This window comes from Mirounga leonina, unplaced genomic scaffold (genome assembly GCF_011800145.1).
Source record: "Mirounga leonina isolate KUSES-001 unplaced genomic scaffold, KU_Mleo_1.0 Mir_129, whole genome shotgun sequence".
In the NCBI taxonomy this organism is placed as follows: domain Eukaryota; kingdom Metazoa; phylum Chordata; class Mammalia; order Carnivora; family Phocidae; genus Mirounga; species Mirounga leonina.
The window spans coordinates 23,944,643-23,969,721 of record NW_023270323.1 but is presented as its reverse complement, the minus strand read 5'-3'; the positions used below and the strand labels follow the sequence as shown (position 1 = coordinate 23,969,721).

The following is a 25,079-nucleotide window of genomic DNA, read 5'->3' as shown; positions in this document are numbered from 1 at the left end:
TAATGGGATTTACTGGAGAAAGGGCAGAGAGGCAGCACAATGGAGTAAGAGCGTGTAGCCAGAAGCCAGACCACCTGGGTCTGTATCTTAGGGTCTGGGCAAACTACTCCTCCCTGTCCTTCAGTTTTCCAATCACTACAACAGAGATAATCATAGTGCTGACCTCACAGAGCCATTTTGAGTATTCATGCACTAATATAGAGAACATTTAAAACATTTAAAACAGTACCTGCTACCTGGTACAACTAATAGCTCTTTTATTACTAACACTGATAGAAAAGAAATGCACAGATATGGAAAGCAAAAGTGGAAAAGAAGAATAAAGGCCAGAACCACAGGACACTGCATTTGGGAGAGTTTGGGAAAAGTAAAGTCATTAAAGGTACCACCATATGAATATGAGGGAAAAGGGCAAGAGGATTTTAAGAAGGTTTACCGTTGTTAGGAACAGACTCCCATCCTTTGTAGATTCAGAGATTTCAGTAAAAATGCTTTGTACTTATGTTTTGGTTGTTATGTTTGGTATTTCTCAGATTATGGCCTCAATTCGAGGCAATCTTTAAGGGTTTTCCCTTAAAGGCCATAACTGGCCTTCTATGAATTACACTGAACATACTAAATGGGTTCAATTGTTACCTCCACCACAGGGTTTGGAACACTGAGACCAGCTCTTCAAAGCCCACTCAAAAGTATCTAATTCTTCTTGGATGACATTGTTGCTGCTGATTGTAGGTGCAGAATCTTCATGAATGATGTACTTATATGTCAGGCTGGAGTGAGTATCGTTCTCCTGAGGGATGATCTAATGGATACGTGAAATAGATAGGTAAGTCACCTGAAGGGGTTTTACATTTTCAATAAAAATGATTACTATTTCAGAACAGTTGTCCTATTAAAGCTGGAAAGCTTTCAAGCAGTTTCTAAAAATATAATGTTTCTGTTTCTATCAACTAAAGTACAAGGATGTTCTGTTTAAGAAAAAAAAATGTAAACATATAAAACTTTGACCATAAAAAATATGAAAAATAGAGTTATAAGAGTTTATATAATAAAAATAATACATTTTCAATGAGATTCACTGTGGATTTCCTTAAGTTATATATCTCCCTACTGCATTTGAAAATTATTCTTTAAAATAACTGTTTTGTCATAATGACAAAGATAATAATGTTCCCTCCAGAAAATGTACACATTATGGAGAAATTCAAAGAAAATGAAAATTGTCCAGGATTCTACTAAACCAGAGAAAACCAAAGTCACTTCTAAAATGAAACTTTTAGAAATAGCTTTTGTTTGAGAAATCGAGCAATATTGAACCCACTAGGATGAAGGATTTGGTTATCTGGGTTCTTTTCTCTGTTTTTCCCTTAGTTGTTTTTAAAACAACATTACAAACCAAGCATTGACCCTTACACTCTAGCCAGATGCCTACAGCTTCCAGCCCCAGACAGCTATTGCCATGCTCTTGGGCTCCCAGCCTGAGGCTCCAGCCCTTTAGAGAGGAAAAGAAAGGTCATGGTGATACAGCAGTGCTTGTCCACAACCCCACTGTCCTAGCTACAAATCTCCTCCTTGTATCTCTAGCTCACGTTGTTCCCTGCGGGCGCCCAGCTATCAGTGGACAAAGCCCTGAGGTAGGCTAGCATGGCGGTTAATGGCAGGGCTCTGAGGCCAGACCCCTGGGCCACCAGAAAAGACTGCAGTGTAATTATGGGAGTGAAATGGACCTTCTGAGCTCCAGCCATTCAAACTTAATAAAATTTTGATTAGTGTATATTTTTGCTATAAAGTTATATAACCTATGAAACAGAATGATAGAAATAAACGCACAGAAACATGAATAATTTTTGACATAGATGAAAAGATACCTTAATGGAAAAAAAGACCTTTTTTTTTCAACAAATGGTACCAGAACAAGTCATTGTGGTGGCTTTAAAAATGTGTCCACAAACCCTTTGATATTTTCCCTCTCAATGAGTAGGGCTTAATTCCTCTCCCCTTCAGTGTGGTCTGGACTCAGTGACTTGCTTCCAGCAAACAGACAATGGCAGCATGGATGGGATGTTACTCCCAAGATTTGGTTTAAAAAGATGGTCTCTGTCTTGGCTGCACTCTGTCACTTGGATCACTCATTCCAGTGGAAGCCAGCTGTCATGTGATAAGGACCCTTATGAAGTCTAAGGAGAAGCCCATGTAGTGAAGAATGCAGGCCCACCAGCTACCACATGGGAAAGCTTAGAGGCAATCTTCTGAGGCCTTCCAACAGCCCTGTGATTGAGCAGGGAAGCAGATGTCCCCGCTGGAGCCTTGGGGAGACCAGCCACAGTTACCGGTGACCTCATGAGATGCCCTGAGCCACAGCTAGCCATTTCAGCAGCTCCCAGTGGCCTGACCCACAGAGGCTATGAGATAATAAATGCCGGTTTGTGTTTAGCTAAGACATTCAGGGTGATTTGTTATGCAGCAATAGGTAATATAGACATCCACGTGCAAAAATAAGAACTTGACACATCACACAAAATTTATATAAAAATCAACTCAAAATGTAAAATATAAAACTATAAAACTTTTAGCAAAAAATAAGAAAATGCTCTAACACTGGATTAGGCAGAAATACACACATCACACCAGAATCTTGATCCATAAAAGAAAAAAAACTGATAAATTAGACTTCAGGATAGTTAAAATATTTTGCTCTGTGAAAGACACTATTAAGAGAACAAAAAGAAACTACAGAAGAAAATATTTGACAAACCATATATTTCATAAAGGACATATCAAGTATATATAAAGAACTCTTAAAACTCAACAAAAAAGATAAAACAACCTACTTTATGACTAACATAACATAATAAAGTAAAATTAAAAAAAAAAAACCTATTTTAACAATGGGCAAGGGCGCCTGGGTGGCTCAGTTGGTTAAGCGACTGCCTTCGGCTCAGGTCATGATCCTGGAGTCCCGGGATCGAGTCCCGCATCGGGCTCCCTGCTCGGCAGGGAGTCTGCTTCTCCCTCTGACCCTCCTCCTTCTCATGCTCTCTGTCTCTCATTCTCTCTCTCGCAAATAAATAAATAAAATCTTTAAAAAACAAAACAAAACAAAACAATGGGCAAAAGATTTGGACAGACACTTTGCCAAATAATTTTCAAAGAAAGAAAAAACATCCTTGGGATTGAGTGGGGATATTTGGTTTTAAATTAGGATAATATTTTTTATAGAGAATTTGATAAATTACATACAGAATCCAATAATATTTTTCAAACCAGGTAGATGTCTTCTGCTTTCATCCATGAGGGAGTAATAGAGTTGCCTTGCTGATATTAAAAGCAATAAAACTGGACAGAACAGATGAGGGAACTTTTTTGGGGGGGAGGGCAATGAATAATACAGCAAAGAACAGTGATGCTGTGAGAAAGAGAAATAGGCCAGGTCCTGGCTTCTGTCTGCACAGGGGGCATGAGCCTAAGCCAAGACAGCAGTCTCAAGGAGCTGAGGAGATGGAGAGTGGGGTTTGGAACTTGTAGGCAGGGCCCTAAAGAAGAAGGAGCTGCACAGAGGGATGACCCAGAAGCTGCATGCATCCGAGAGGGAAGGCTGGTCTGTGCATGCCCAGGCCAAGACACCATGATGTCTACCGGCGAGGAGCTGCCGTGGGGCTGGGAGTGGGACAGAGACACCCAAGGTCAGGTGGCGCTAGGGAGATAAGAGTTCTTATCTAGCCAGATGAAGAGGCCTCGCTAACACTTCAGGTATTCAGCTAAAGCATCAAAAAGGCCATGCTATAAGAATAAGGACAAACTTGAAACAGATCAGCCCTAACAAAGAAAAAATCAGGCTTCACAGATCAGGAGGAAATGACAGCCAGAACAAAACCCCACAGCCTGAAAAGAAGGCAACCAAATGCCCTACAACTTACCAACTATATAATTGGTATACACTTAACTATAATTCCAGTATACATTTAAAAAATTGTAAGAAGCAGGAAAATGTGACTCATAATCCAGAAAAAAAAAAAAAGCAGCCCATAGAAACAGACAACATGAAGACACAGGACTTAAAGGAAACGTTAGACATAATGAGTGAAATATATGGAAATCTCAGCATAGGAATGGAAATGATATTTTTTTATTTAAAAAAAAAAAAAAAGGACCAAATGGAAATTCTAGAAAAGAAAAGAACACCATCTGACATGAAAAATTTACCGGATGGGCTCAACAACAGATTGGAGACCACATAAGACACAGTCAGTGAACTTGAACACGGCTCAATAGCAATTATCCAATCTGAAGAGCAGAGAAAAAGTGATTACAGAAGGATGGACAAAGCCCAGGAGGCGTATGGAACAATTTCAACTGGGTTAGCATACGTGTAAACGAGTCCTAGGAGTGAGAGATGGGGGAAAAACGCACTTGGCACACAATGGAAAATCAACACAAATTTGGTAAAAAAATAACAACAACAACAACAAAAACCCATCAACTTAGATCACCAAGATGCTTGGTGAACCCCAAGCCAGATACAAAGAACCTCACAAACTAAGCATATCACAGTCAAACGGCTTAACAAACAATGAAACAAAACAAAAAGATGAAGAGAAAATCTTTAAAAAGCAGTCAGGGAAAATGGAAACCTCACATGCAGAGCAGCAATATGAACGGGGCTGACTTCTCATCATAAATGATGGGTTGTAGAAGATGAACGTTATGAGTCAAAAGAGAGCTCCTGTATGTTGGCCCCTACTTCGTTTGTTTCTTCACAACAGGCTGAGAGCCTTTAGCTCAGAAGCCTGCTAGCACCAAACTCAAAGTTTTACATACCCAATTCTTTTCAGTGCAGCCCAAACAGGCGTATTTTTAGCCAGTTAGAACCTGCTTGCTTAGCAAACCCCGAAGAAACTGCACTGGCCATTTGCTAACTATAGAGGAGTCTGTGGCTGTCAGGATCCCAAGCTGTTGCTGTTCTTAGGAGACTCCCCACTGTGCTGCTGATTGACATCCCCTCACCAAAAACACCCCCTCTCCAATCCCTTCTGTCCCGGGAGTTCCCTTCTGCTTCTCTCCAGTAGCTGACCTGCAAACCTGTGAAGGGGTCGATAAAGCCAGTGCATGCTACTGCCACCTTGTAGTCACATCTACCTCCCTAATCGGCCCTCCCATTCCTTCAACTCCCCTCTAACAGCGTAAGAACATCTTTAAAGTGCTAACACACGCACGCACAGGACTAGCTACCAAAATGTTTATACCTGCTGAAGATAACCTGCTGAAGATACCTTCTAAGAATGAGGGTGAAATACAGATATTTTCAGATAAGTGGAAGTTGAGAGAATTCTTTGCTAGCATGCACACCCACACCGCACGAAATGCTAAAGGATGTTCTCTAATCAAAGGTAAATGATACTAGATGGAAAGTCAGATTTACAGGGAAGAAGGAAGAGCATCAGAAATGGCAAATATGTGGGTAAATATAAAAATCTATCTCATCTTTTGTCTCTAACAGATAATGGATTACTAGAAGTCAGGAATCATAATACTATGTTATTGGGTTTATAATGTACATATAATAAAATATATGACAAAGTTGCACAAAGAGTAGAGAGGGGCAGATAAAAAACAAGCAACTGACTAGTCAATGTTCAAGGTAAAAGTGTTTTCAGATAAATTAATTATAAAATTACAGAACCAACTACATAGTAAACCTGTAATACCACATACCAAAACAATAACAGGATCGTGTAAAGGTCCATCTGTGTGAAGAGTTTCAATGTCATCTTCAATGTTATAGTCCCATTCCACACCAAGATCTATGAAGGTCCGCGACTTGGCTTCCTCCCCTTTGCCATTTAAAATATAGTGGCCTGTAGCCTGGTTCTTAATAGCTAGAGGGAGAAAAATGGGTAACCGACATACATTTTATTTGATCATATTACAGGTTTGATGACCCATAGCAAGTCTATCCCTTTCTATAAATGAAAGACTGTTTATTAGCATCAAAGCAATCAAAATGAGTGTTAGTTCTGATAGGACTCCCATTCCCTTCATTCGGCCTTCAAAATCCTCAAGCAGCACTACTAACTAGTCAAAATAGCAAGATGGTTAAATAAGGGAGATAAAAATTGACAAATATTCCCATTTGAAAGGACTGTCAAAGAGGTTAACAGTTTCTAACCCATTCCTGTATATTTCCTCAGAAAGCTGGGAATATTTAGAAAATTATGGATACTTCTATAATCATTTGTGCTAAGATAGCACATAACATAATGTGCTACTGTGTTATCTCTTTCAAGTTAGTAAAAGTATTGATAGGTATCCAACATAGTTGAACTAATTTTTAGACCAACAATTAGTTCTTATGTTTGTGAAATTCGAAGGCCACGTCCCTACTTAATATGGCTAGAAAAAGCTGTTTATTGGTGATAGAGTTCTTAATGCATTATTGATCTACTATATATTATTTTAAAATGCTTTCTCTAATAGATAAAACATAACAAATTGGATTTCAAAGTTTGGAGGTATTTACCAGCATATAATAAGTTAGAAAATAAAATTTCATGTTATTACCATTCCTGAAAATGTGTAGATAACATGAGTAATTTTAGTTAAATACATTTATTCCTCTTGAGTTTTTTTAAACTATCTCATGTTTCCAAAGTTAATAATCTGAGTTCTAGGACAAAAAAATAAGAGAATATGAATTATTGGAAAAAGAACTATGGCTGACTGCTAGATCATTAAGGAATCTAGTAGTGAATTTAATTTAAATACTAAAAAAATTCTATGAAACACCATAAAACAATTCATTTTTTAAGTCACACATTTAAAAGAAAAGCAATTTGAGACAAATTTTCATGGGGTTGACAGATGATGCTTTCATTTCAGAGAACTTCCTCGTGCTTTAATAGGTCAGGGAATATGTGGAAGTCATGCTTACATTTGTACATACACTTTGAAAACAAACCCCTTTAGGATAACATTTTTATGTGATCCTCTCGTAAAGGAGGAAAAGAATTCTAAACAGCCATGCAAATGGATCCACATGTGCCAGGCAGAAACTAGACACATCACAGATACTCGCTTTTCAGTAAAAGAACTTAAAATGCAATAAAAGTAAGGAGAGGCATATAGTATGGCATCAACCACAATATCAGAACTAATTTGCCAACATAACTATGGCAAATTTTTTTTTCTGATATTCTTCCTTAATTTAGTGCATTTTATTAACATATTTATTTTCCTCATTCCCTAATACAGAGCAAAAATGCATAATAAACTTGTTAAATAACCTTTCTTCATATAAATAATGAACCAACCCAGGTTTCACCAAAAATTAAAGCTCTATTTTTGAATATTTTTTGTTTTAAAGAAAGAAGAGTGGGGAGAAATGACCAACAAAAACCACATAGTAATGATTTATATGGAATTCTGAATCTTGCATATCTATGTATACATACACATATACATACAGATACACATACATCTACACACACATATATATCTCTCTCTATATGATTTCTTTGACATTTCTCTAAGTGCATGCTAAAGCAAAGCCAGCAGACAGAAACACTTACCAAGAATATGAGGAGAAGCCTCGTCTTCTTGGATTAACACATGTCTAGCACCCGGGGGTATATCAAACATCTTAAGGTACCCTTTGCATGTGTAGTAAATATTGGAGAAAGCAAAGAAGAAAACAAAAGCAACAACCATGGTTAGCCGAGCATGAAATTCTTACTGCTTCTGCATGCAGAAGAGGGCATCCATAAACTCAAAGAAGCAGTTTCAGGAATGAACTTCAAAGCACTGGTAGTTTTTGTGACAACTGGCATGAGATTAGAGGAAACCCTTTTTTTTTTTTTTTGGTATTAAGAGGGGGGAGTTAATCTTATTTCTAACCTATCAGTCATTTATCTTGTATTGAACTGTGAATTGTGTCAACAACAATTCAGGCAAATTTCCTGTGTCCTTCTATGTGAGTTTAGGTTTTCTGTTGTTGTTGTCATTGCTGTTAAATTTATTTATTTATTTCTTTATTTCTTTCTTTCTTTCTTTATTTATTTATGAGTATAGATGACACACATAATGTTACATTAGTTTCAGGTGCACAACATGGTACAACATGGTGATTTGTCAAGTTTATGTTTTCTAAACCACTCTTTTGAAGTGGGGCCAGTTTTTAGCATACTTAGTTGGTGAACTTCTTGAGATATTTTATCTGTCTGTATATTATTTTAAAAGCTTCAGGGCAAGTATAGATAGCTAAACTTCTAATTAATGAAATATCTTCATATTGAAAGCCTGCTTTGTTCTAAAGAGATTTCAAAAGAAGGATCAGTGAGTGGCTTTCATTTTTCTTGTGATCAGCCATTAATTTTAAAGCCTTGAACAAGTTTTATTATGGGAAAGTTTTAAAGTATATTTTTTAGATTTGACCAAACCATTTGGTTGGAAAATGCCGCAAGTTACTTACATTGCCTTAAAAATGTGCCCTAAACTCAATCTTCTAATCTAGAAATCATGAAATCAATATGCTTAATGGATTGCCTTGGGTTATAAAATCTTATATCAATCCTATTAGAGTCAATGTCATATAAAACAAATCTTAGTATTATCACATGTCCTAAAAATTATCTTAAGATCACTTAGAATTAAGATCCTAACTTTAAATCAACAATAGGACAAGTAGAAATCAAGACGTTTTATCCAGGAAATATAAATTAATATAGGGAGATGATGCAACTGACACCTTAGATATGAAACATTCAATTCACATACTACAGGATGAGTCTGACAGAAATTCAGTTATAAATACACAATTGTCAATGTTCTCAGAAAGAAGTATGTTTGTCATTTCCATATGGACAATAACTATCTACCTGTGGGTAGATTTACTCAACTTTTTCCCAATATTTATTACTGTCTTAACTCAATGGCATAGTCATTTTGGGGTCAGGGTTTTCAGTACCTGAATCTGGGTAAAGTCGAGTCCAGGAACCGTAGCATGTTTGTCTGAGTGTGCAATGGCTAGACGGAACATGTTTAAGATGCCGACCAAGCACAGCAAAACAGCTTGATGCCATTTATGGATGCCCATCTTTCTGCAGTTTGCTACAACTTACCCAGTACATTTTTAGCTTCCCTTGTTTCAGCAAGAGAAATATTACGAGCTCCTTTGGGTAAAGTGAAGGCGCCTCTTGTCTTCCCTTAAATAGAATGTTTTTAATTAGTGAAGGTTTCATGTTTATCAAAGTCTTGCTGGTTCACTGACTATACTATAAGCTATGTAGATTCTATTAGGTAAGATATCAAATAACTTGGTAATTTTATGTGTTGAAGTCAAAATGCATTTTTAATAGTTAGCTAATGCCAATAAAAAGTTAATAGTCAATGAAAGTAAGACTAAGAATGAATGAGAAATGATAAAGGTGATTGGAAGTTGAATACTTGCAGATTTCATTTTCCAGCAACTTGAATTCTGTATGGCACCTCTTGCTTAAATGTTTCCCTGTTGGAAAACGTTAATTAGTCTATTGAGTGACTATGATAACACCAGTGCAGAGAAATGGGTGTTAGATTATCTTTGAACAGTCTGAATCTGTACGACTGAGGAAACCTTTCTTCTCTCCTCACCTTGAGTCGCAGGTTTAGTCTAATTTTTGGCGTATCTGAAAAAAACGCACCACGACCTCACACCACAGAATGGATGATTAATGGATGGATGATTATGGCAAAAACTTTTTTCTTTACATTAATTTACTCTGGAAATAAAATAATATGAGTGATTTTATACCAAAAAGAATAATATAGCTGCCATAGAGAAAGCACAGTTAATTGCTTCACAATAAGATGAAGAAAATTACATGTTACTCCACCAAAACCATAATATATCATTTTAATTCTGTGAATGTTCTTAAAGTAATATAATCAGCCAGAAATGGCAATATTTGTTTTTTAACCATTTAACTATTAAATGATCACAAAGGAATATCAAAACCATCAGTAATGAAAGATACTTTGGAGTGACCCTGTCCCACTCAATGTGTCAAAGAGCAAAACTGGTCTGTGTGCACTTGGCTTGCACTGGGCTAGCTGAGGTCTAACGAGAGTACAAAGAACTTAGAGATTATTCCATTTGGATGAAGACTACCTTTTTTATACTTTCTCTTCTCCTAAAAGGGAAAATCACCGCCATGACAATGTGCTCAAAGTAAACCAGTTTCTTATCTTTATTTTTGTTTTGTCTTATTTTATCATTCTACCAGAGACTATACCAACTGAGTGGGGATGATGAAAAAGAAGCTTCTCAAGGGAAGCACCACATCAAATTTATCTTTAAATGTTGAATTCCCAGAGACATTTTCCCCATAAATGCTTATTGAATAACTGAATAACATTTGTCACAAACTAAAAAAGATCATCCAGTAATAAATGTTTGTATCCAAATCTCTTATGAAAATTCCAGTGAATGATTATGAAATGACTCATAATTTTACATATTATTTCTGCTTTTTTTTTTTTTTCCATCTGCTGAAACTTCATTGTATGCCTAAGTCCAGGTCACTGACTCTAAAATAAACACTAACATTCACGCACACAAACAGTCATACCTCAGGGTTGTTTTTGGTTGTGTACCTAATTTTGTGTAATATAAAACTTTTAAAATCATGTGAAATATGGAGTCTAGATTTGTAGATTTATAAATAGGATGAACTTGTTCACCTTTAAAATAAAAGAAGCAAAGCTCATGCAATATTTTAAAAGTTGTATTTAAAATTTTGTGATTTTGGGGGCACCTGGGTGGCTCAGTCGTTAAGCGTCTGCCTTCAGCTCAGGTCATGATCCCAGGGTCCCGGGATCGAGTCCCACATCGGGCTCCCTGCTCGGCGGGAAGCCTGCTTCTCCCTCTCCCACTCCCCCTGCTTGTGTTCCTGCTCTCGCTCTCTCTCTCTCTCGGTCAAATAAATAAAATCTTTAAAAAAAATAAAAATAAAATAAAATTTTGTGATTTTTTTTTGTAACTTCTGATCAACAATTTATGTGAACAGAAAATTCAAAATAAGCCTCAATTCTAATAATTAGGTCTAATGTATTTTATTAAAAACACAAAATAGTTTTTGTATTTATTAAAAACACAAAATAGCCTGGGTGGCTCAGTCAGTTAAGCGTCCGACTCTTGATTTCTGCTCAGGTCATGATCTCAGAGGTCGGGAGATCAAGCCTTGAGCTGGGCTCCACACTGAGTGGGGAGTCTGCCTGGGATTCTCTCTCCTTGCTCCTCTGCCCCTTCCCGCTTGCACACACGCTCTCTCATTCTCTCTCAAAATAAATAAATAAATAAATAAATAAATAAATAAATAAATAAATAAAGTAAACAAACAAATAAATAAAAACACAAAATAAAACAAAACACATATTTTAGCTAACTACTATAATTGAAATTGATTTTATTTGTTCCTTATTTAAGTAGACACTCTTTCATCATGGATGCCATGGAGCATGAATTCAGTCCAAGTGTTTTTATTTTTGTTTTTGGTTTTTAGTTCCTTAAAAGATAATCTGAGGGTGTCTGTGTGGCTCAGTCCATTAACCGTCTGCCTTCAGCTCAGGTCATGATGCTGGGGCCCCACGTCGGGCTCCCCAAACAGTGGGGAGTCTGCTTCGTTCTCCCCAAAGACCGGGGAGTTTGCTTCTCCCTCTCTCTCTGACTCTCCCCCTTCTGATGCTCGTTCTGTCTCTCACGTGCTTGCTGTCCCTCTCTCTCTCAAATATATAAATAAAATCTTAAAAAAAAAAAAAGAAAAGAAAAGGTAATCTGAATAAAAATAAATCAGCAGCTAATTTTTTGTTATGTTTATAGGGAAAATGCTACATTCCTAAAAGAAGTCTCAAAAAGTATAAATCATGGAGAAGGATACCAAATTCATGAGAGACCTCATCTTACCAAGCTTCTTGGGAGTTCTGGTAAATGTCCCCTTTATGGTTCGACAATGAGAATTATCTCCTCCACAGACGCCACACTTATCCTCAACCTTAGTAGAACCGATTTCTTTATCACAGCCCACTTTCTGGAAAGAGAAGATGTTAAACGTGACTAATTTCAATGTGCCAAGTGAAGGTCAGCATCCTAGACAAGGACAAACCATTTGTTTTACCGTGAGCCCACAGTGACACAGTCTGACCAAACCTTGACTCAAGCTCTGACTTTTTTAATGCCTCAATCTTTTTGAAGAGCTACTATGAAGTCAGATGACTTGTACTCTAGGTTAAAATCTACTCTAGGATACATTCCCCCAGTCTAATTAAATATTTACCCCATCACACATAGTCATGACCCATCGCACATTTATTAAGCGCAGATATTGTCGTTGATGCTGAAAAGACAAAAAGTGTTTTTCCCCTGTTGCTCTCCTATTTGGAAAGATGAGTAATAAAACAATGAGCTGGGCATTAGCATAAGCTTTATAAGCTGGCTAGGGATGCAAAACAAAACTTTACAAAAAATAAAATAAGACGGGGCGCCTGGGTGGCTCAGTCAGTTAAGCGTCTGCCTTCGGCTCAGGTCATGATCCCAGGGTCCTGGGATCAAGTCCTGCATCGGGGTCCCTGCTCTCTGGGGAGCCTGCTTCTCCCTCTCCTCCCCACTTGTGCTCTCTATCTCTGTCTCTGTCTCTCAAATAAATGAAATCTAAAACTAACTAACTAAATAAATAAAATAAAGACGAAATCAGAGAGGGAGACAAACTGTAAGAGACTCTTAACTCTAGGAAGCAAGCTGAGGGTTGCTGGAGGGGAGGGGGATGAGGGGATGGGGTAACTGGGTGATGGAAACATGATGTAATGAGCACTGTGTATTATATAAGACTGATGAATCACTAAACTCTACCTCTGAAACTAAAAACAAACCAAACCAACCAAGAAACAAAAAAAACTTTATGAAGTGCTGGATATTTTCATAAGGCCCTGTTGAAAGGCATTTCAAGAATGCAGAGGGATAAAAACAGAGCCATGGAAATTGTATGCTCATGGAAAGTGGGTTCTGAGAGCAATACTGAAGCCATGTTTAAGCCAATGGAAAGTTAGTACTGTATGAGAGGGGAAGAACAGTGAAAGATTTGCAAAGCACAGGCCATGAAAGACCTCGAATATCAGGCAGAGTTTACATTTTCACAGGAACTTAACAGGGAACCACTGAAGGTTTTCTGAACTGGGGCAGGCCCCTTCATGGAAATCAGTGCAGGTTAAGGGGACATGATAGGCCACTGCACTCAGAAGTTTGGAATGAAAATGGGCAGAGACAATGATGACCACACGTTTGATGTACTGTGGGAGGGTGAGAGATGGACAAAAGTCAGATTCTACTTTCAGGGGAAATTCATTTCAAATGTGAGGTCTCTGCATTCTTGAGATTCATTCCTACAACACTTTGGTTGTGCTGAAGTGAAGAAGAAACAGGAGTAACACGTTCAGTTAATAAGGCTGATTTCATATCAATTCAACTTGGGAACACGAACAAGAAAGTCAACTGCAGTTTTTTAAAAAAGAGTCTCAGTGGGGCAAAACCCGGTTTTTGCATCTTCGCCTCTTTTGTTCTGAGGTAGAATTCAGTGTTTAAACTTAGAATCAATTGGAAAGTAAGAGAGAGAGCAGGAGAGACAGAGGGAGAGAGAGAATTTCTATTATTTTTTAAATAAAAGATAAAATACATTTAGCATTGCGTTTTTGAAAACAGCTCTGTAGTGGAAAAGTAGATGACTACTAGTAAAATACTCAAAGCAAAAAAAGGCACTATCCATCCTGAGCTGTTGTATCCCCCAGCCAGAGGGATCAGAGTAATTTAGAAAAGGCAACTGGCTGGAAGAGGACGAAACCATATTTACATCTCAATTCTGCCAATAGCCAAACATTGATGTGAAAAGTGAAAATTTCTACCGCGTTTGGTTTAGGTCTCCTCAGCTACTCCTAGATTCTCATTTTAATGTGATTTTACAGATAAGACAGGGTTAAGATCTTTTGAAAACATGCAGGTGAACGACAGTCAAAGCAGAATTGCACAACGGCATAGGAAGCTTCCAGGGATGCCCTGTGAACTCACCACACACTCTCCCCGCACACATATGCTGTATGGATCTTTGTAAGAACAGTGCGTTCCATCCAGCACCAGCTGTTTCATATACACCACATCTCCAGTCTCTCTGGATTGGCAGTAAAGGTGGCATCTTTTCTTGGCTGCAAAGATGGAGGATTAAATCGACCATGTACATAAAGTGACATATTTGCACACTACAGTGATTTTATTTTTAAAATAGAGTTTCCGCACGATGTCCTGAAAACAAAACACTGTATGAATAAATAAAAGAAAGAGTAGCAGAAAAGGATACGTATTTGGCTTACGACTGATCTAAACTGTGAAACTTCTGAGAGTGAAAAGTGGCTGAATTAATAACTGCATAGGAATGACTGGGACTGTCCCAGGCAAAGCAGGTTGGACGTCAACCATGGATTTAACCACAGCTCTTCAATAAACTTTAATTCAGAACCAATTTCATTTTAGTGACACTTAGAGAATTAAAAGCGTTTCTCTTTTGTTTGAACCGATGACCTAGTATGGTTTATGCCTCATGAAGGATCTCATTAGTCAAATGTAATATAATTTACGTGACTCGCTTCACTGAAACAGATAAAAAATAATGCATTTCTTCTTAATGCACTGCAACTTGGAATTCCTATGTGGATGCAATCTTTCCTTTAAAACAGCTTTTAAACTGAACTTGGCAGTGTATTGAGTCATATGGTAACCATGTCACTATTTTGTTTCAGCCACCCAACTACGAAGTACGGTGAGACATTCCTATTAAAGAGGGCACGTTCTGCATGGAGCGCCGGGTGTTATATGCAAACAATGAATCATGGAACACTACATCAAAAACTAATGATGTAATGTATGGTGATTAACATAACATAATAAAAAAAAAAATCAGAGGTACGAAGTGAAACACTAACAGGGAATCCCCAAGTGTCTTTTCTAATAACTAGCGTCACGGTACAAAAGTAAAAGGTTATGATGTGCCTTTTGTTCTCAAGTCATGATCTTCTTCTTGTTTCTCAGTTGTAAAGGAAATGTGGTGTTTCCCTGGTTATTTGGAAAGGAAAGATCACAGTATTCCAGAGCGTTTCCTAGTAGAAGGATGTCAGTCCAACGAGGAAACACAACATGTCTCCACGGGTCTTTTCAGCAGTGACAGTGGGAATGCCGTTGGCCAGGAACTAGCCCACAGTCCTCACCTCTCTAGAGAAAGGACCTAGCTAGCCTTATTCTTGGAAACCCAGCAGGACTTACCCCTATAAACACCAAGTTTTCTAATTTACCAAGTAAGGACCCAGAGTCCCAGGGATTGGTGTTGACAAGGCTTACACTCAGTCCCCAACCACACAGTGGGAAGGACAGCGAGCATCTACTCACAGTCAGGGTGTTCATATGGCAACCAGTGGTGCTTGGTATTCTGGAATTCGAAGTGCGAGTTACGCTGTTGGCACTGCTGAGCTCTGAAGTCCTCAAAGTGTTTTGGGCATTCTTCTGTATTACAAAGCTGGTGCTCAAAATTAACACCAGGACAATCCTGACCACCGTTGATGGGCCTAAAAGAAAAGACAACATTGAAAAAGGCCCTTTGGCTCTGGGCCAGCAGTTGAAGCTTGCAGACACAGTGCTGGAAGGCAGAAAGCCAGAGCTGCTGAGCTGCGGGCACAAAGGGAATGAACTCATGCTTCCTAATTTCCATCCCTTTCCAAAAGCACCATCCTCCCCCTATGTGTGTTTGTCTGGGACGGGGTGGGGAAGTGGGGACCAAAAGCTCAACTTAAGTCAGCATTTCAAACAGTGTATTTTGCATGCACAGTGAAATATATAAAGAAATTTTAAAAAACATATGTATGGACCAAGGAAAATTATATTTCCTCCCATGCATAAAACATGTACATGTAACCCAAAGACATTTGATCACAGCTCTATGTCTTAGTTTTCTCCTGTGTAGAATGCGAAAAATAATCCCATCTTAGAGAAACATGGAGAGGACTGCATAAGGCAACATATTTAACATACTTACAACAGAGCATGGCTCATAGTGAACTTTAGCTGCCCTTATGATAATTTTTATTGTTTATATTACTCCCACTAATACTACCAGCATCTCTTCCCGTGAAAACAGGTATGTGACATTTGATATTTTTCATGAAAAACTTTCTCAGAACCATCCTGCTGCCAGACAGAGACTGAAGAAGCCGCTTTTCTTACATGGTAAGCCCTAGACCAGAAAGAAGGTCCTGAGTTTTTGCTGAGCACGCAAGAGGGATTCACTCTGTTTAGTCTGAGTGAGTGAATAGGGAGCTGTTCCCCCAGTTCCTTGGTCTCCTTTCACCCTCTTTCTGTGGTCCCGCTCGGCTGTGTTGCTCCCCTAAGCCCGGAGGGAGTGAGCCCCTGGCTGGAGCTGCTCCCGGCTCTGCCAGGCTGACACACCTGGGCTTCCTGCAGTGGGCCCTCCCAGCGTCAGGGCCCCGGCCAGCACAGGGACGGGCCTTCCCTGCCTAGCTCCTGAAGACTTCTAAATAGCAACGGCTTCCAAAATCTCTAATCTTCGCTTGAGCCTCATCTTCACCGTTGACGACTCTTCCCAAGATTGATGAATGGAGATCTATCCCAAACAGACACTTAAACCCCTGGTTTTCATGTTTTGTGTTTGACATGTACTTCGTGACACAGAATATTAATAACAGCATCCTGGAGTGTTTTCTGTCTATCCAAAAATAAGTAGAATTGCAGGAGCTTACTCACGTGGGATTATTACACTGGCGTGTTCTGAAACGGATACCAGTTCCGCATGTCCGGGAACAGGAGCCAAATTTGGTCCAGGATCCCCAGCCGCCATCCTGTTTTTGTTGATTAGCGTTCTTCCACATGCAGTGGCCCTTGTAACACCACTGAGGAAAATGACAAAAGGCAACTAAGGAAATCATGCCCAAGCCAAAGCCCAAGTTACTACACACCACCACCAGTTAAAGGCCTTTATTCCTTTTCTCCCCCCAGGTAAAGATGCACTTAAAATGAACCCAGTTCAATTACAACAATAAGGTACCCTACAGAGGATAACTTAGACTTGCGTTTTTAAGTACAACATGAAAAAAAAATCATTTACTCAGACAAGTTTTTAAATGACACCTGTATAGTGACTATCAAACAAAACCAGTAAGAATGATCTGAGGACCCAACTTGCATTGTAGGTACTATTCTACCCTTCAACCCTCATTAGCTAGATTACCAGGGTTTTTTAAAAAATACACGCCTTTGCTTTGGAATTAATTAACATATCTGAACATATACAGTGTTCAAAACACTTAGGTATGTTTCTAAATTTTCTTTCTTTTTTTTTTTTTTTTAAAGATTTTATTTATTTGACAGCGAGAGAGGGAACACAAGCAGGGGCAGTGGGAGAGGGAGAAGCAGGCTTCCTGCAGAGCAGGGAGCCCGATGCGGGGCTCGATCCCAGGACCCTGGGATCATGACCTGAGCCGAAGGCAGACGCTTAACCATCTGAGCCACCCAGGCGCCCTGTTTCTAAATTTTCAATCACAATGATTCTGAGAGATTCTGTTATCTTTACATCTTTAGATGAGGAATATTGAGACCCAGAAATGACCATGAAGAGGACAAGACCAACTGACCAGGAAGTAATTAAGTGGGAACTAGTGAACCTTGATACCACAGAGGCGCCTAGCTTATAGTACCCAGGACAGAGCAGGTCCTCAACAGGTATTAGTTCTTTCCCCTTTCAACATTTTGACTTCCTTTTTTGTCCTACCTACAATAAAAATGTTTCTTAATACTCAGATTTGGTAAATTTAAACATGACACGAATATATTTAGAGAAATTGGATGTTCAGAGTTGACTTACAGGATATATTTTTCATAAAGCAAAAATGAATCAACTCATTGTCGCTCTTGTTTTTTCAGTCAAAAGTTTGTAAATTGAATTTTTCCAGAGCAACACACTGTACGTAATATGTTTAGCATAATACCTAACAAAGTTTAAACACCCATAATGGCAGATTTTATTTTTATTATTATTATTATCATTTTTATGCTTGTAATTCTCAGAGCAAATACAGTTCATATACATTTGAAGTAGAGCTCTAAATGGCTTTAAAAGAACTCAAAGCTACATAAATTTTCCTTGCCACTTCTAGTCCTATCTACAATATCTTATTTCCAAACTAGTCATGGCTCTTCAATCTGAGTTCTTAACATGCCTTTGTTTTGGGTTTGGTGATCTTTCCCCTTACGAGTAGCATAGATTGGCCCCTGGCCACTTTCTGAGCATTCAATCTTGACTACACAATTTGAGATTTAAAACCTCTGGGCATCTTTCCCCAAGGAGCAAGGCCAAATCTTCTGTATAAATTCACATGACTTTATTTCTGGACAACTTTCACAAGGAGTGGGACGCCAGCAAGTAAATCAAATCCCATTAGCAGGGGCCCAGATATTCTGCTGAACTGCTGCTTCCTATTCTATCAGGAATAGCCAAACAGCGATCTCAAAGATGGTAGGTCCTAATCCCCCAAATCTGTAAATATCCTTATTTGGAAAATGGTCTTTGCAGATGTGATTTGGTTAAGGATTTTGAGATGGAGAGGTGATCCTGGATCATCCAGGTGGGCTCTAAATGCCAGCACAGCACATGTATTCCTATAGGAGAGGGTCAGAGGGAAATTTGCACACAGAAGAGAAAGGGACATTGTGGTCAGGGACGCAGAGACTGGAAGGGTGCAGCCACAAATCAAGGAATGGAGGCAGCCCCCAGAAGCTGGAAGACTCAAGAAGAGATCCTCCCCTAGAGCCTCTGGGGAGAGTATGATCCACACAACTATTCTGGCTCAGTGAAACTGATTTTGGACTTCTGGCTCCTAGAACTATAAGAGAATATCATTTCTGTTTTTTTCAGGAACCAAGGTTGTGTGTGGTAATTTGTCATAGAAGCCGTAGGAAACAATGCTAGTGCATTATCATAATGAAACCCCATACACCACGGTTGGTATAAGAAGGGCTACAGCAGGGGTCATAATTTTCCAGGTTTCTAAGGATGATTATGATGAAACCTAGATTAGATTTTCATTGTATAAATAGATATACTCACTTTTCCAGCAGCACATTCAGTCCCATCAAGTGGGGGTCCCTTTTTTGTCTTACAAAAGTAGGGATTATCAGGATGGCTACACCACAGCTGTTTACATGGGTCAAATGTTCGGAACTGGAAGAGAGAGAATCAGGATCTCAATGAAATAGAGATGGCATGTCATACCAACATATATCTGAGTGTATCTTCTGGACACTTTCTTCATGTCATGTTCCTTGGGTATTTTAATTTTAAATTAACAGTCATAGTTGTGGCATGATAAGAAAAAAAAAAAATACTGCCTAAGAATTAATTCCAAGGAAAGAATACTTTTATTCTGCTTTTCTAAAATATCAATGAGAAAAAATAATTTCTCTGCGATTCTCTGGCTGACTTCAACATTTCTGCATACCATTTCTATTTTATGGTTTTCAGACAATATGGGAATTTTAAAGAATTTGTAAATATTATGACCATTTTAAATATGAAAACTTATTAAGATGGTTTTGCCCCTCTCAAGTTATCAAAACTGCTTCTCTTTATCCCTGTAGTTATGAACCGGCCAGATTATAAATAATACTGAGCTAATTAAAAGCATAAAATATTTATAAGTCTTGCTACGTGAGATAAGGTGTCCTAGGTGTAACAAAATCTCAATACATTCATGTAGTTTATAACGTACTTTCCATATATTTAATCCTCAAAACAATCCATTACTGAGACTGTAAGTTATAAGGTAAGGCTTTAGTTACGGTTATACATTATAAGTGAGATAGTAACAGTCAGACTAGAGTCTTAGTATTCTTATTTGTGAGAATGTTTTTTTCCTAAAATACCACATTATAATATCCAAATGGATGTAGAAGCACACATATTTGTGTGTGGTCTTTACTTGTCTGATCTCTTTGTAACTAGAAACATCTTACCATTATCTAGATTTGAAAAAAAAAAAAAACAAATACCAGTTTATCCACATATTTATTGCTTACAGCACTAATTACCTGAATATAGCCTTATGGTCATAGCTTTTATTTTTTTTAAATTGTACTCATTTTGGACCTGGGGTTTTTTTGTTCTAATCCCTATTACTTAATGCAGAAATTGTACTTTTCCATGACATTGAGCCAAAGCTTTAGAATTCTCAGGTCGAAAGCATTAATGCAGGTAATGAGGCGCTGACAGCATGTACCTTATACACAGACCAAATGGCTGTAGACAGCTCTATATGGAAGATTTCAAACAGCAGATCAACTTCTTTTCAGTATCTTGAAATACTTAATTTTTTGCTCTAACATATAAAGCTTGCTCCAACATATAAAAAGCCCCTCCTCTCTCCCCCCCCCTTTTTTTAATGAGCTACTAAAGCTCAATGTAGAAATTTAGTGAAACATAGCCCTAATGTGCACAGCCACATGGAGGACTGGCTTCACTGGACCCCATTTACCATGCGCCTGCATCGTGCTAAGCACTGTGATTATGGTATCAGATTTAATCCTGATCCCAATTCTATGAGATAAATACTATCATTATCCATATTTTACACCCAAGGAAACTAAGAGGGATTGAATAAAGTGCTCAAACTCATACCTTTAGTAAGTATGAGATCCAGATTCTGACAGCCCACCTAGCCTGAGTATGAAACCCATATTCCTGACCTTCATGCTATACCATAGGACTCTCCCATAAGAATATACGAGGATGACCCTTCCCTATGGTCACAGCCACATGAAATCCTGGCCAACAAACTGATGAAAAGCAACCAACTAAAGGCTTAGAAGTCATCTCTGAAGGTCACAAAAACTAAGGGGGCAACAGGGCATAAAGCTTTAGAGCCTGACAATCTTAGTTTCAATGTCTAATTCCCCTATCGACCAGACGCGTGATTTAAGCAAATCGCTTAATCTCTGTAAATCTTGGCTTTTTCATGTGTAAAGTAAAAATATACCAGCTCCCATCTAGTCTGCTAAGGATTAAATAAGATAATATATTCGAAGCTTTTAGCTTCAGCACATAGTGACACAACAAACACAAAGTCATTGATCGATGCTGTTCCGCTTGCACCAGTGAGTCCATAAAGCTCACCAAATAGGAGCTATGCAAATAGATTTCAAGATGCAAAAATCTCAATTGACTGTGAGTGACATACCGCAGTGCACATTTTATAACCAACCCCAAAGTCAAAACGACATTGCTCATCCATAGAGTAATTGATTCCAGGAAGTTCTGGGAGTTTGGGCCAATCATGTTCAAAAGGGTCATCAAGGAGACAGTCATAGGAACTGTAGAAAGGAAAATATTTCATGTCGTTAAATGTTCATTTTTTTTTAACACATCCTAATGAAAAACTATTCTTAGGTTACAGACTCTGGAATTTCATCCGATCATATAGCAAGATCACAGAGTCATACCTTTTAAGGTTTTTGGTTTCACTTCCATTCAGAAAAAGACCCATCATCCTTATTCATCCCCCAAAAGAGGCCAAACATGGCTCAGGAATACAGTAGAATTGTGACAGCCTTATATTCATGGCCCTCGCGGGACGCCCACACAGTATGGTGGTGCAGATCCCGGCCCCTATCCTACAGGGAATATGCGGCACTCTCTGCAGGCATCACATGACCGTCCTCTCTCTCCTCATCCCCAACTCACGTTTGACCACCCGTCAAAGATTCCATAAGGAGTTTACTGAAAGGAGACCACAGTTAAAAATTCTCTTAAATTCTAGGCTTACGGCTTAAAATACTGTGATTACATTATGGGATCATTGTGCCAAAAGCTCTGAGTCATAAGAAAATGTTTATCATGAGCAACAATTCTCATTCACTGGGAGTTTGGTTAAGATTGAGGTCCTAAAAGACATTTTCACGTCTGTGTTATGCTACGACATAAATGCTCTCAGGACACGCAGAAGGGGACGTACTGGATGTATCTCTTCAGTTCTTGGCCACTGCACCGGGACCAGTGGTAACGATGAAACGCTGCTTGCACCAAGGGGGCCATGACACTCCCCATAGCGGTCTCATCACCACACCTGTTGCCTTGTCCGTCGTGCTCCATTCCCAGCCTACAATAAAAGTGAGACCTCACCGGTAAGAATCAGAGGGGCCCGTGGATTTTGCTTGATTCCACTCTTGGAAATAAATTCAGGGGAATGTGTGTTTTATAAACTAACGTGGCTTTTGCGGAGGAGTCCCAGAGACTGTGAAAGAGAGAATAATCTGACAGAAATGTCTTTCTTGTCCCATAGCTACGGAAAACGCAGGGGTATCTCTCTGCAAGCCAGAGTCAGTTATTTAGTTTCAGTGCGTGACCTCTTCCCTGTTTTCAGCTCCTCACACTTGGCAAGGAATGAGAGTTGCATGCTGGCATGTACTCTGCCCAAAGTGTGAACAATACTGAGAGAAGCAGGAAAGAAAAGACCTTTTTTTTGGCTTTATAGCTGTCAACAGTGACTTACACATGGCCAGTCTCATGGGCTACTACAAAAGCAGATGAAAAACCATCCTCATGATTCAGGGTACAGCTTCTCACTGGATGACACATGCCTGTGACTGGAGCATATCCTGTAGAGAATAACAATTACTTTTATTTTCATTTTATGAGAAAGCCCATTAAGAACTACTACTGGACCTTTGCCTAGAAAAAAAAAAAGAGCTTTTCAGGAAACAGAGGCAGTATTATTGTGCCACATTCTCTTGGGAAAGCCACACACAGGTAATGGTCTCTAAAAAGATTCACTGGGTCTGCGTTTTCTCCTTCCCTAAGGGAAGGAACTGCCTGGGGTTACTATTCTGTTCTGCCCACCAACAAAGCCCTGTCTTTCTGTTTTTAGTGAATGGTCCTTCCTATGATGGTACTGATAAAGGGAGCCAGAAATTCCATCAACATTGAAAAGAACTCATCAGTCCACTTTTTTTCCGAAGTCTGCATCAGAATTTATTAGATAAATGGAAGCTGACTTTGGAAGAAAGCTCTTTGGCAGCAATCATTTCTCATGGCATCTCCTTTTCCTTTCCGAGCAGTTAGTGGAAATCACACTGCATTTTACAGCATCCCCTCCACACCCCAAATGCACAGTCATTATTTTAAAGGCAAGTATAATATATTATAGCATTTAAGTGGCATTTAACATCGTGAATTCCACAGAAGTCACTGGAAGCAATAGAAAGAAAGTGTATGCCTGGCTGATGCACGGTGGAAAGTGGTGCATGGTGGGAAGGGAGCTGAACATTTGAACAGACTCCTTGATTTAGGATTATTTTTTAAAAGTCATGCCCTTAAGTTTTTCTTCTGCATATTAATAGAAATACCTTGCATTCCAGCAGGTCCAAAGTCTTGCCTGGTTAAGAAAATTGCATGATCGTGGTGTTCAGAGTGGTTCGGATCAGACTTTTGTTGTTGGCAAGCCCAGCGACACACGTTCTCCAAGCTCCTGGATGGGTTTCCCCTTTCAATGAGGCTGATGGACTAAGAGGAAACAGTGCACTGAAGAAGTGCATAACACTTTCCCAAAGGCTTCCTTTCGTCACTTGCTCTGAAGTCAACATTTGGGAGTGTAATATTTCAAAGATGTTCAATATTATTATTTAGGGCTTATGCATATATCTGCTCTTATTTGGGAATTCTAAAAGCCCATGAAGGTCAATCAAGATCAATGGGACCTGTGTGAAAAGGTGACTGACACATTTATGGGAACATGTAACTCTGACATTTGCTATCATGGGGCAACTCAATGTTAATCATTGGGGTAAGAATTCTAGTAGTCCATTTCCTAATTCAGCTCAGATTTCTTAGTTTTATAGATATCAAAAACAATAAAAAAAAAAAAGAGGAAAAGATTCTAGTGTGAGACTTATCCAGAGTTGTTAAAGTGAAAGGTCTTTAGTTAAAATTTTTATTTTTATTTTTATTGGCCCAGAATTGATCAACAAATGTGAAGAACATACATTCTTCAATGATCTGGCAAAGCTGGTCAAATCTTCATTTCAGGAGGTGGTCAAATTACATAAACCTTACACTGAAGAAAGCAACTCCCCCCTTTTTTTAACCTCAGAGCGATGAAGAGAGACTCTTATCTGGCAAGTTACAAGCAATGGATTGACATTGCCTGGAATGTTGCTACTACCACATTATGATCAGGAGTTAAAAGTTCAGAGGGAAAAGGGCCCATCCTTTAAGAACCCAGTATCCATACTTCCCGGAATAGTTCTGATAGAATAAGAAATGGAATTTGGAACCCCAAATTAGTCTCTACTTGCCTGACCGGCTGAGAGTTTTGTTACATTTCAGCAAATATCATTATCAGTGTTTACATTCTGAATAAAATTAGCTTGGTTTATTTCATGCTGATCACATACTTCTCCAAACAAATCATATAACAACCAATTGAAGGCTGTTAACATCTCCAGCTGGAGTTGACTTGTATTTAGTGTTAGTAACACAAAGTAGGTCAGGTTTATGGAATACAGTAAAGATCAATGACACCCTCTCATCAGAAAATGATAAGTGGGTGTTAAATACATAATGAAATGCAAACACATGGATTTTTTTCCTGTTTGCTAAATGCATGATTTCCTTAGTATTTCATAATCAGGAGGATTAATTATGGGAGGGGGCATGTAATCTTAAATATCAAGAAGATTGCCAAGTTAGGCACTTTCTCAAAGGAAGAAACCATGGTTATCCATTCCATTATTTCCAAGGACAAGGACACATCTACTGCCATTTTAAAGCCAGCTGAAGTTAGTTACATTACATGAAATTCCTACCGTGTGCATTTTGACTTAGCTTTTTGTTTTCAAAAAGGATTAAAGCTCTTCTCAGTGAATATCCACTGTATACTTCATTTTTCTTAAGTGGAACGATATACATGTAAAATATCGTTTTTAACAAATCATGAGAGAGAAAGGATCTCTGCTA

General features: G+C 38.6%; 1 protein-coding gene across 2 annotated transcripts in view; it reads right to left on the bottom strand.

Moving 5' to 3' along the window:
• Nucleotides 1-25,079, bottom strand: part of ADAMTS3 (ADAM metallopeptidase with thrombospondin type 1 motif 3) — a 251,245-nt gene that overhangs the window by 16,873 nt on the left and 209,293 nt on the right. Inside the window, exons 7-20 of one of the 2 annotated variants that reach the window (XM_035004838.1) lie at nucleotides 23,471-23,627; nucleotides 22,618-22,723; nucleotides 22,081-22,224; nucleotides 21,307-21,439; nucleotides 19,182-19,295; nucleotides 16,823-16,968; nucleotides 15,455-15,630; nucleotides 14,087-14,220; nucleotides 11,936-12,059; nucleotides 9,443-9,499; nucleotides 9,114-9,197; nucleotides 7,566-7,646; nucleotides 5,713-5,876; nucleotides 637-802 (exon numbers count right to left, since the gene is read on the bottom strand). In XM_035004838.1, the coding sequence (XP_034860729.1) occupies nucleotides 637-802; nucleotides 5,713-5,876; nucleotides 7,566-7,646; nucleotides 9,114-9,197; nucleotides 9,443-9,499; nucleotides 11,936-12,059; nucleotides 14,087-14,220; nucleotides 15,455-15,630; nucleotides 16,823-16,968; nucleotides 19,182-19,295; nucleotides 21,307-21,439; nucleotides 22,081-22,224; nucleotides 22,618-22,723; nucleotides 23,471-23,627 (1,786 nt within the window). The remainder of the gene's footprint in view (nucleotides 1-636; nucleotides 803-5,712; nucleotides 5,877-7,565; nucleotides 7,647-9,113; nucleotides 9,198-9,442; nucleotides 9,500-11,935; nucleotides 12,060-14,086; nucleotides 14,221-15,454; nucleotides 15,631-16,822; nucleotides 16,969-19,181; nucleotides 19,296-21,306; nucleotides 21,440-22,080; nucleotides 22,225-22,617; nucleotides 22,724-23,470; nucleotides 23,628-25,079) is intronic. The other variant, XM_035004839.1, reaches the window with a different exon arrangement.